This window comes from Ictalurus punctatus, chromosome 22 (genome assembly GCF_001660625.3).
Source record: "Ictalurus punctatus breed USDA103 chromosome 22, Coco_2.0, whole genome shotgun sequence".
NCBI lineage: Eukaryota > Metazoa > Chordata > Actinopteri > Siluriformes > Ictaluridae > Ictalurus > Ictalurus punctatus.
The window spans coordinates 7,576,307-7,589,569 of NC_030437.2; the positions used below are offsets into that span (position 1 = coordinate 7,576,307).

At 43.5% G+C, this 13,263-nt stretch overlaps 1 protein-coding gene across 1 annotated transcript in view; it reads left to right on the forward strand.

Moving 5' to 3' along the window:
• The window catches only part of fam172a (family with sequence similarity 172 member A), a 185,230-nt gene that overhangs the window by 3,920 nt on the left and 168,047 nt on the right, over positions 1–13,263 (forward strand). The window contains exons 3-4 of the mRNA XM_017451782.3: positions 286–387; positions 7,656–7,756. Of these exons, the coding sequence (XP_017307271.1) occupies positions 286–387; positions 7,656–7,756 (203 nt within the window). The remainder of the gene's footprint in view (positions 1–285; positions 388–7,655; positions 7,757–13,263) is intronic.

Sequence of the window (13,263 nt, forward strand, 5' to 3'; positions counted from 1 at the left end):
TCTCCATGAGAGCAGAGTATTTTTGTTAATTTTATTATAACAAAATCTCAAAGGTTTCAACGATGGACAATTTTTCGCAGCCTTCTTTGCTCATCTTTACCAAGGGTGCCAATATTAGTGGAGGTCACTGCATAAGCTAAATATGGACACTATTCATATGCATCTATTTTCATGTTTTTAGAGTAAATTTCACTCGTTGTCGTGTAAGGGTTTTGCTATGATTTTGTCCTTTGCGGTGTTGTTGGTGCAGACATGGTGCGTTTTCACTTTTGCTTTTCTGCTCAGATTTGTTATCCAGGATTGACTTGGATGAGCTGATGAAGAAAGACGAACCTCCGCTCATCTTCCCCAAGACTTTGGAGGAGTTTGAATATGCCTTTAATGAGCGTAAGTGTTTTTTATTTGCACCGTACTGTTTTAAACGGGGTGCTAGAGCAGAGACACGTGAGATGTCGTGTAAACTACGACGGTTTATCCATAGCAAACGAGCACCGCTCCGACCTTGCTAAAACGCAGCAAGATCGGGACAAACTTATAAAGAATAACCACTAGAGTTTAGTTAATCCAAATTAAACGCCATTTATTAAATACCTTCATAAACCCCCAGGACGTAAAGTATTACCACTGCTCAAGATATTCTGAAAAACGTGCTGTATATAATAAAAAATAATGGTGGCTATGAGGAGTGATGGAATTTTCTTGGTAATTTCCTGACCTCATGGTGGTGATATTAGAAAAGGGCAGAATTATAGTAGTAGGAGAAAAGTTCGAGACTGCATCTGGATCTAAAATGGCATAGTTGGCGTGGGAAACTCATAGGATCATGGGATCTACACACTTAATGTCTTCATAAATAATGAGTTTTATTCATCTCAGCTGAACACGTTTCAGGATCATGGCAGAATCCTAAAACAGCTGAACCTTAGGGTCGTCAGTACAGCTGTACAAAGACAAAGTGGATGGGTAGTGTAGTCGTGTGGCGCTCTGTAATGGCGCTCCATGGCACTTCAGTCTAATTCATTAACTGTACACAAACGTAAATAATAAGGTATACTTCTAGTCCGAATAAAGTGTAGGCTGGTAATTAAGCAGCTCTTAAACTGTGCCGAACTGTTCTAGACCAAAACAATTTCAGTTCATTTCATAGCGAAGGACCCGGTCTGTTTGGTGTGGGTTTGATGACGTTAACTTCGGGTCCTGCGTCGGGCGTTTATCTAAAGTGAGTCTCGGAATATCTGAACACATTTTATACCACAGCACTTCTGAAGACTTGATTCTGGTTGGTCGGAAGGTCTTGATTAACTTTCTACCCAGAAGCTCTGACACTAGTGCCAGCTCTAGAGGTTTATATTAATGTGCTGGGTAGCGTTGATGTTTTACAACGCGAGTACGTAGTAATGTCGCCGGAAATTGAGTCATCAGTGTGCCAGGGGCTGCATCCGAAAACTTGTTTGGCAACTTGAGGCAACAGCTGACTTGTTGCCTCGCTGCCCTATCAGGGAACGACTTCAGAGGCAGCGTAAAGTAATGTTGATGCTAGGTTACCAGCTGCTCATTACCACCACCACCTGGTGTATTCAGTGTAGGATTTCGGTGTGTGATTTCGCCAGAATAGACTAAAGCCACTCCCCTTCGGATGAACACGCACAGTATTGTTGGATATCGAAGGCAGCGAAGGCTACATCTATGCTCCCTTCAAAAATCAATCAGATGAAGGTATCTCATGAGACAGGAAGCGAAGCTAACTTTGGATTCAGACGTGCCTCGATGCCTTCCTACCTTGGAACGCGTCCTCCGAAGGCAGCGTTTTTCAGTTTTCGGAGGCAGCCAGGGTTTTTTTCAGTGCCCGAACTCGTGTACACCGTATAACGATTCACCAGCTATGGAGCTGATTGAGACGCACCCTAAGAAAAATCATATTAATGAACAAGTTAAGAAAGCGTATTGTTTAATATTGAAAAACTGTATAAGCTTTGTATGGTGAGGGAAGGACCGTTGTTTATAGCTGTTATATCATAAGCGATAACAGGAACTAACCTGTCTCGCAGACATCCTTATGATCTTATTAATACGTTAAAAAGTGCTGTGGTATTATTGGAGATATCAGACACGTTGTGACACGCTGTTACAAGAAAACAATCCGAGTCAGAGTGCTTTGCGTCAGGCCGCATCACACCCCCTTGTCATTGGTTATTTTCCTATAGAAGAAGCCCTGTGTCATGATTTGTTCCGTACTCATGAGCAGATAAGTTTGTTTGCACCACTAAGCAAACATTGTGCACGCAAGCCTGGCAGTGTACACACAACAATGTTATCAAGAATTTATCTCCGTCAGTCGGGTCTTGAGGCAAGTGGAGCGTACAGCGCATCGAACGCGATCCGTCCTAGCTCAGGAACCTGTATAAGTTCTCCCGGACAAAAATGAGCCACGTCCACCAATACAGTAGCGGCAACTTGTTTTATAATGTCTGTAGGTTACGTAGTGTGGATCAGGGGTGTCCAATCTGAACCGCGAAGGGCCGGTGCGGGTGCAGGTTTTCATTCCAACCACGCAGAAGACTCACCGAGTCTATTGAAAGCCAAGATCAACTGATTAAACAGGTGGACTCAGGTGTGGCTCCTGCTCGGTTGGAATGAAAACCTGCACCCACACCGGCACGTTGCAGATAAGATTGGACACCCATCGTGTAGATGGTCATCGACACTCCTACGCTCCGGGTTGACATCCGTAGTGCTCACGCGCCAAATCTGTGTTCGATGGGTGCGATGAGAAAACTGGGACACTTTGACGTGACTAGAAAACTTGTGGGAACAGCAGGTGAAACACTGAAGTAGGCCCCGTGAAGTGTAGCTGAATTGCACACCCAGTCAGCATAAGAGTGGGATACAACTGACAGGAACTATCTCAAGACAGTGCTGGCATCCGTTCCTGACAGGGTTGGCGCTGGTATTAAGTCGAAGGGAGGTGGAACTAAGTAGAAACGACTCATTTTTGTTTTTTTTTCCGTCTGGGGAGGTTATTAGTTCTCACCGATCGTAACTTTTACCGCGTGATTAGGCTTGTTTTTATTGCATACCAACCTGAATGGAAGACAACTGGGAGAAACGCTGTATTTAAAAGAAGCAGTGAAAGTTTCTAGTTGACTCCAGTCCTGAGAGATAAGAGGGAGTAACCGTCCTCATTGGCCATTGACGGCGACGCCTTGGCTCTGATAGCGCTGTCTGTTTGAGAGTCTCCTGAGTCACTGGCAGCTGAATGGACAAGTTGTGCATGCCATGGGCTGTCAGTGGCTTACTCAGCCTTGCACTCAACTTGACGGCCACATTTGCATAACCTTGCTGCTCGCTCTAAAAAGCCTCCTGTCGCTGCCTTGAATACTTCATTTCAGTCACTGAAAATCTACCACTGCTATTTATTTATTTCTTTACATATTTGCGTATTAAGAAGCTGTTTTAAACCTCGCGTCGCCGCTCTTTTTCCAGATCAAATGAAGGCATCGCTGCCAAGGCCTCTAGCCCTGAGTGTTAATTTGAATCGTGCTCGAGCGAAGCAGCCTATAAAATACGTATGTATTTGCAAGAGAGATGTTTTTTCTTTTTTTTTTTTTTCTTTTCTCCCCCCCCCGAATCCTGCTGCATGATGGCTTCATCACAGTTAGCCTTCAGCTCATTCATTACTGGAAATCCAAGGTTATGTACACCTAATTAAGCCAAAAAAATTGAGAACAGCATGCTAATTACGCAAGAAAGAAGAAAAAGTTGAGGAGGCATATTCCTCAGAGAGTCGTTGATGCGAGGGCGATGGAGCTGAACCTCCGCCACACTCGAGCTTTCATTAGATCCCTCTCTTCTTTCTGTTAGACCCCGGCCTTCCTAGCATTGTGCTTCACTCCTCTGCAAATGCATAATCAATTCCTGCAAGATCCCTTTCCCTGCGTGTGCCCCAGCTTTTCTTTCTTTTTGCACCGAAAAAAAAAACCAAGAAAAAAAACCCCTCTATTAGGAGTGGACGCAGTTTTAGTGGCGCACGCTGATGAATGGCCTTTTAGCGCTACATGATGTTGAACAGCTAACAGCGAGGGCAAATACAGTAATACTCATTGAGTTAGCAGTGCTGGATTTATCGCCTGCTAACTGCGCAGAAGGACCGGGGTTTGAAAACGAGCCGAATAAAAAAAAAATGCTTATGCAAACGTTTCTCTTTAGAAAAAAAAGAAAAAAAAAAACTTGCTGTGCAGGGGTAATTGAGAAAGTATGAGGCCCTTGGGCTGTTTGGGTTAAATGTGCATGCTTTGAGTCTTTTAGCTTTGTGCTTCTGCAATCAGAGAGGTCACAATTAGATTTAACACTGTATTGGGCTTCATTTCATTATCCAGTCGTGTCATCATAAGGATAGATGGGACTATATCTCAAGAGCAGAGTTTTCAGAAGTATTACACACCGCTCGCTCGGCTGGTGGAGTTCTCTCATGAGCGAAATATAATACTTTTGTAGGAGTTTTAAAAGTAGTTTGCACTTGTAATGGTTTTATTCAAAAAATATTATTCCACAGAAAGTCCTCCTTTTGTAGCAACCTGGCAGTTTGAGCTCTTAATGGAAAGTTTGGCCTTTGTAGATCGACGACCGACTCGCGTGTTTAATATATAAATAGTTTGTCATCTTCATCGGCGATTTAAAGATTTAAACCGGTCAGCCACAATGTTAAAACCTCTGACATGTGACGTGAATAACGTTGATCATCTCGTTACAGTGGCACCTGTCAAAGTGTGGGAGATATTAGGTAGCGACGGTTATTTCTCAAAGTCCACCACCGAAAGCATCTACAGTGGGCACGTAAGCATGAGAACTGGACCATGGAGCGGTGGAAGAAGGTGGCCCGGTTGGCTTTTACATCATATGGACGGCCGGACGCGCACGCTTCGCTGAATTGAGGAAGAGATGGGACCAGGATGCACTACGGGAAGAAGGCAAGCTGGCGGAGGAAGTGTGTTGCTCTGGGTAATGTTCGGCTGGGAAACCTTGAGTCCTGGCGTTCATGTGGATGTTACCTTTGACACGTAGCACCTACCTAAACATTGTTGCAGACCAAGTCCACCCCTTCATGGTAAGGGTATTCCCTAATTTCACTGGCCTCTTTCAGCAGGATAATGCGTCCTGCCACACTGCAAAACTGTTCAGGAACGGTTTGAGGAACATTACAAAGAGCTCACGGTGTTGATTTGGCCTCCAAATTCCCCAGATCTCAATCCGATCGAGCATCTGTGCTGGACAAACAAATCCGATCCATGGAGGCCCCACCTCACAACTTCCAGGACTTACAGGAAGTGCGCTAACATCTTTGTGCAAGACGCACAGCACACCTTCACTACACCTTGTGGAGTGCATACCTCGACGGGTCAGAGCTGTTTTAGTGGCACAAGGGAGACCTACACAATATTAGGCAGGTGATTTTAATATGGTTGATCGGTGTATTATTATTATTATTATTATTATTTTTACCGTAAACATCTTTTTCATCATCATGTCCAACGTGGTTAACAGTTTCCGACATGCTACCTTTGACTGCCTGCTGATGGTGGAACCAGTGGTGCTCCATTTCTACCTAAAGAGAGTGACGATTTACTCATTTAGTCTGTCCAGCGCTCTCACCTCCTCATCTGTACGCTCTGTTCAAACAGATCAGTTTCCAGCGCTTCAGCTTTCACACCAATACCACCATCGTGATCGTCATCGGACGAGCGGGAGCCAAGTGACTCAAGCAGCAATGTCTTATAACTGCGTCGCATTCTGGAACTTCTGCGCTGGATCTGTTATTATTATGACATTGGACGTTTCTGGAAAGTGGCGATTGAGAAGTGAAGGGTCCCCGGGTGACCTCTGAGTGGCAGACATCCGCTAACGTCATACAGGAGTGACGAAAATAAAGCACCAACCAACGCATCAGCACTAGAATCACTAAACTCCTCGAGAAAAAGCATGCTGTTGTTTACTGTGTTGGATCGAATGTGTTTAATTTTGATAGAAACACTGTTATCAGTGCAGAATTGCCATGTGCATCCCATTCTTGTACTCATCTTCACCCTCCTCCAGGTCTTTCATATAAACGGTGATTGGTTGTTAGTTAGAGTGCACTTCTTTACTCTAAAGCCCCTCGCCAGCTGTTTAGCCGCTCCGGCGCTTGGCTGTACAGTCTGGCCTTGGCGTCGCTCTGGCATTGGAGAAGGGTCAGTGTGAATGAAGTTCTCTGGCCTTGGCTCAAATCATCCTGTCCAAGGCCTCGCGTAGGCGGGGAACAGTTGTGGTGGTACACACACACACACTCACACACTCACACACACACACACACACACGCCCTTGGAGCTCTCAGGTGGGAGGGGAACACGGGCACAGAGAGAGCGAGAGAGAAAGAAATGGCCGAGAGCGGCCCTGCCACACCAGATGTCTTATGCAGGAGCGCCAGACGTCCCAGAAGCCCATGCGAAAGGCAAGCAGAGAAGCGTTAGCCGTCCTCGGGCCTTGTACCTGCCAGATGGGGGACGGCAGCCAAACACATTTAATTGCATGAGACGAGAGAGACGCACATCAAGCAGGCCTGAACTGAAGCTCACAGCTCGTTCACTGCTTCCGACTGGCAGCACACGAGACGATGACTCTCGGCGCCATAGGTTCAGTGTCTTTGCCCGTTATTTCACTCCAAAATGTTCCAAATATGAGTAACGGGCGTGTTAACTGTGTCATGCTGGATTGCTTACTCTGAAGTCGATCAATAATACCACATGATGAGGCCATGTTGAGATTAGGCCTGTCCTCACAGTGGATTTGTGTTGATCAAGAATAGCCATTAGATTCTTCAGTCAGCTTTTCGAATTTAGAAATGTTACAGGGAACAGAAACCGAAGACAAACCAAACAAATCGGAAACGTGAACAAAATCACTAAATTGTTCCAGAGTGAAAACATTTTATTATTATTATTATTATTATTATTTTTAAAAACGTTAATAAAATGGTTATTTTTCTGTTCAAAGTGTGATTTCAAGAAAGTATCACCTAAATCTAAACATTTCCTGTCCAGAGCTTGTAATTTCCTGCTCATCTGCCTGGGGAAATTATGATGTTAGATAGCCGCCATAGTCTGGGCTTTTTTTTTTTTTGGAAGACGACGCGACGGCCGTGAATTCCGTCTAGAAAGTTTTGTTCACAAAAAAAGCAAAGTGGAAGGACTTTTTGAAAACGTTACAAATAAATCCACCTCTATCTATAGATGTAGAATATCTATATTCTAGGTCACCTCTAAACAGAGTGGGTTATCATATGTAACGTGTATATCGTCCTGACCGGTTTCCAAATAAAGAGGGAGGCGTGGAACGCTGGAGCGGGAACGTAAGGTTCGGTTCTACTCCGGACAAAATCCAAATCGCTTCGTATGAGTATATGTAGTCAAGCAGGACACGATATAATCCAGCAGATGCAAAATAGCGACGGTCGGTAAACGCAGCGGTGTTCCGGGGACGTGCGGTTACTTATTAACCCGTCAGTGGTATAAAGTCTAAATACAGAAAAGACGAATCAAAGATGTGCCTAAATGATTCCTCAGTTTTGTAACAGTTAAGCTTGAAAGAGACGAGACTTTAACGCATGTCCCTGTGTCGCGTAGGAGGCCAGCTGCGGCACACGCAAACCGGAGAGCCGTTCGTCTTCAACCACAAGGAGGATATGCACCGGTGGAACCAGAAAAGATACGAGGCGCTGGGCGAGGTAATTTCCACCTTCACTCTGTTTCATATAACACCGCGTTGTTCGTGATTTTGTAATCGTCTCATAATTTGTTGCCCAGTTTATTCACGTAACATACTCTCGCACGTGTTGTGGATTCTCATCTCTCTTTTTTTAGACGTGGTAGTTAAAAATAAGGGAAACGCGCTCCAACTTTCTCTGTATTATTAGATGAAGGGAAAAAAAAGAAAAGAAAAGATTTTTGGTAGTGTGCACTATTAGTGGGGAACTTTGATGATGGTTTTGATGCATCTCTGTTTCCCAGGTTTAATAACTTTGTAATTGGATTCCCTGCAGTAATTGGAAGCGCTCTCTGGAACACTGCAGATCTCTCTCTCTTTCTCTCTACACACACACACACACACACACACAATAGAATGAGTCTAATAAACTCTCACACTTTACCCTTTTCTAGCTCCCTCTTCTCTCTTTCTGTTGCGCTCTCTTCCTCTCCCTCTTCTCATCTCTCACGTTCTATTAACTCCTTTGCTCGCTGCTGACTTCCTTAAACACAGCGCGTCACTGAGGGGGGGGAAAAGCAGCTCCAGCTTCTCATTGTGTGTCAGTGTTGTTTTTGAGCTCTGCTTTGCAATCATCTCTGCGTGTATCAGAGATGCACCGACGTATCGGCCGATGAGGGTTATTTTTCACGCTATGGGCCATCGGCCGATAGTTTAAAAACATCCGACGATCGGGGGCCGATCAGATCCCGTCAATCAAAAGAGGGCGGGAAAACACATCGATTTCGCACTGTGTGGAATGATGACAAAAAAGTAGTGTATTTCCTATCCAGTTAATGTTAATATATAAAAAGTTGGTATTATAGATTAGCAGTTTGATGTCAGGGATGAAGTAGAAATGCTCGTGTTTGTGGAGAGTGAATGTGAGACTAACAGGAAGTTTTTTTAGAATTCAGTCAATGTTAATCTGAATGAATAACATTCAATACGTTAATAATCTTACTTTAATCTTCAGAATTGAGTTCATGTGTTAATGCTAATTAGAGTAATGTGTTTTCTGTGTATGAGACCAGTTACTGTGAAACAACTTGTTGAAATGGAGAGAATAAAGTTTTTATTTGCATTTCTAACAGAATTGTGGAATTAATCGTTATTCATTTAAAAGAAGGTATAAAAGGCGGAACTATCGGTATCGGGTATCGGCCGATATCACTGTGAATAATCGCTTATCGGTATCGGCTGAGAAATTTAGTATCGGTGGATCTCTAATAAATATAAGACCACAAGACCGCTTAAACAACACGCCACGCTCATACATGGAGTGCGAGACCGTGTTTCTAAACTGTTTGACAATGCGAAGCAAGCGCGTGTCTTGTCTCGATGTTTACACAGGGACCCGCGTGTGAGGTGTGCAAATGAGTTGGGATTCACGTGCAACTCCGACAAAACGTGTCCGTGAACCTTTTTTAATCCTCGATTTCAACGTTTGTACAATGACACTCGTTTACACCAGCACGACCAAATAAGGAATAAAAGCAGACCAACAAAAGGGCGCGCTGTTGTAGGAAAATGGTCAATGACGACGGGGTAGTGTGATATGAGACAGCGTGAAGTGGAGTTACTGTTACTGATCCCTAAAAGTGGATCTTTTTTTGTATAACAGCGCATCTTTTATCTTTATTCCACTTGTAGTCCTTGTAGTTGATGACTGGCATGTTGATTGATGAATGGTGGTGTCTGAGGGCACGGTTCTAGAAGGGATTTATTTATAATCGCACTATCCGTGTCTTTTTTTCGCTGAGTATATTACTGTAAAGCTGCTTTGGGATAATGTGCATTGATCAAAGTAAAAAAATTTTACTAAAAATATACTGAACTGGATTGAATTGAATTCGTGGTTAGAATATTCGCCTCGCACCTCTAGGGTTGGGGGTTCAATTCCCGCCTCTTCCTTGCGTTTTGCTTGTTCTCCTTGTGCTTCGGGGGTTTCCTCCAAGTACTCCGGTTTCCTGCGATGTAGGATAACTGGCATTACCAAATTGACTACGTTTACATGGACAGTAATAATCTAATTCTTGACCTTATTCTAAAAAAGACAATATTGTGATTAAGGTGTTTACATGAGTTGCTTTTAGGAGATTCCTTTCATGTTCCTGTTTTACACGTTATAGAACATAGATGGATTAACGACGCACGTCATTACGTCCCCACGCCACGCCGTCCGACGTCCCTCCAGAATTTCACGTATCGACATACAGTTCGTCTCCGTTATGGAACCGTGTACAGTTTTGGGTGTTTCATTTTTAATTTTACGAAAGCTTCAAGTGCAGTTAATTATTTGTCGTGTTATACCTGCAAATAGACGACTGCTTGTAGCCGTGCGCTGCGTCCCAAACCGCGTACTTACCTACTATATAGTTTATAAAGATACATGTATTTAACCTACTATATAGCAGGTAAGTACGCGGTTTGGGACACAGCCGTGCGCTCTTGTTTGCCGTGAAACGGTCGAGCGCTGCCGTGTGTGTACGTGTCCTGTCACAAAATGCGGTGAAAACTCTCACACGACGTTAATAGTGTGATTAAGGTGAGTACATGTCTGTAATACACGTCGATAATGCGACTAAAACAGGAGTACTCCACACGTCTTAATTCCATTTGTGTTTACCTCGAGTGTGACTTTAATCAAATTAAGGTCATTAAAAATTGCTGTTTACATGCTAGTTTCTTAATCACAGTATCGTCTTAATCGGGTTAATATCGGATTATTGTTGTCCGTGTAAACGTACTGATTGTGTGCGTGTGTGATTGTACTGTTTCCAGGTCCAAGCTTCTACTGAGTTGGCTGACGTTCTCGTATTTTCAGCGTGCCACAGCGCTGTGTTCCCTGTTGTTTTGAATAGATCCGAGTCCAAAAAACTATAAAGCTTAGGATCGTGATTTTTCGGCAGTATCCGCGGCACACCGTGAGTGTATTTTAGCAGCGTTCGGTAAATACGGTTCATCCTCACATAATCCAATGGCTTTCAACCACATAACGTTACGCAGATAATTCAAACCACGCTGCAACGTTAGCATCAACTGCAAATGTTTCATCTCGGACACTCTTTGGATGCAGTTTCGTCAGTTTTCGGTGTCTTCGCCCTCTTCCGCACGCACCCCACATCAGTACGTGACACAGTTTTCTCCACCCAAATAAATAAAGCAGTCATATGATGAATACGACGGCGCTCGTCTCTGCTGAACGGGCGCTCGCAGGTGCTGTCCCTCACTGACTGACCCACCTATATCGAAAACGATTTATCTCTCACCCTATCGTTTCTAAAAGACATTCCCAGTGCTGTGTTTATATTAGCCCGACGATACTTCTGTAGCCAGCCAGGACGTGGCAGATCATTATATGTCAGCTAGCCTATCCCTCCAACACCTGGCTGGTACATATTTAGTTTTTCATCTTCGTTAACATCTAGAGTTATAGCCGTCCTGTACGTTGTGGTGTTTTTTTTTAAAGAAATACTTCAGCCAGATCATGGCATATCATCTTTAAATGTCAACCTTTGTTGCTCGCTTTCGGGCTCTGAAAGAGAGTTTGGACTCGGAAATGGCTTTACATCACATGTCACAACAGATTTAACAAGCAGGTAGACCGATGTTCCTTCACCATCCTCTCATTTTCTTTCTTGAAGTTAAAAATAAAAATTAGATTGAGATCTAATTTTATTTATATATATTTATATATATATATATACTCTACACACACTCTTATATATTTTGCTATGGTGTACGCTTTGTTGACATCAACAGTTATCCGTTTTTCTTTAAGCAACCACACGTCATTTTAATCTGTTTATTATTATTAGATTCTTTCTATTATTAGTCGTAGATTCTATCGAGCGTCCACCGTGCAACACGTTGTTTCCATAGAAATGGAGCAAGCCCAGTAGTCTAATCTAATCCTGTGATTTCAATTACAATCCAAGTTTCTGTTATAGAAAATCAACCAACACCTACTGACCAATCAGGTTTGAGAATTCAGCAGCGCCGACTACTACGCTTCTGTCCTGCCCCGGTAGTGCGCACGAACCCATTGTCGTCTGATCGATGCGTTGACTACGCGCATGTGTGTCGCTTCCACGTTGCCCGCGCGCGCGCGCTTGTGTGTGTGGTGTGAAATCCAGGTCGGGTCGAACAGACCGGGTGTCCCCATCAGCACGCTTCACTTTGGGAAACGGACACTTCTCCTCACACGTGCTCTGCTTGTGTACAAACTCAAACGGCCTTCGTTCCCAGTGCATGCAATATGCATGAGCTAATCAGAGGTGTGTGTTTGCTTAATTACCTTTGTTCATTCACTTCTGCACTATTTGGCTTTAATTGTTCTGCTTATTCTTTTGAAGTTCAAAGAACAGACTAGTACTTGTTTAGGATTTACCTGTGTGCTTTATTCCTAATCCGTAGAGAAACAGCGCTTTTATATAAAGTCTGTCTTTTATTCGCCACATGCATCAGAAACCAGCACGAACGCAGTACATCGGAGTACTTCATGAACTTCATGAAACCATAGATTTGTTTGAAATTCATAGGCGTAAGGCTTCACTCAAACGGACACGAAAAATATATCGTCATGTTTTAATTGTGATTCATAGTTTAGGCTTCTTCAAATAATAAACCATAATGAGTCGTGGCTTTAGCGAGCTCATCTGAAGCTAGCTAGATTAGTTAGCTAATCATATGGGTGAATGAGCAGTTGGAATATATACCATGGTGGAATAGGTAGATGGTTTTATTTATTTATTTTTTAAAAAAATTTCATTTAAGTATTTATTTATAGTTTGTTTATATTCAGCACTTGAAAGTTCACACTCACCGGGCGTCATTTTTCAAACCGGATGCGAATGATTACTCGAGCGTTTGCTGAAGTAAATGTAGTAATTGTAAAAAAAAAAAAAAAAGCGTACAAACTTAACGCAGCTGTCAGTGACAAATTTCAGTCCATGAATTACAACAAGCAAGACTACATATAGAATTCAAATTCAAAAGAAATGGCACCCCTTAAAAGAAGGAAGAGTCGATGGCTGATGCGCCGCAGTGGCTGAGCTGCGTTACTATAATCGCTCCCACCAGGATTTCGTGGGTCCCCCCCCCCCCCCCCCCCGAACGCAAAATTCTGAGGAGCGTGAAAATTTTCAAACTTGCTACAGGTTTTCCGCAGATTTGAGCTGCCTGATCTATCCTGATGCTCTTCCTCTGGATGGCGCTCTCATCAACTGAAGGCCACAGAACGGTGATTGCTGAGGACGGTACCGCTGGAAGTACTTTGAAATGGTTTTGGACGTCGATTCCACATGGACGTTCTCGCTGTGGTTGCTGGGACTAGGGTTGCTGCGATGGCCTTAGGACTGCAATCACCACATGCAATTTTGCTCTCAGGTCTCCTTTAGTGAACAGTGGACTAGTTCAACAAACAGACTTCATATACAAACCATAATGACCTTTCCTTTACTCTCACACTATCCGTCGTCACCCAGA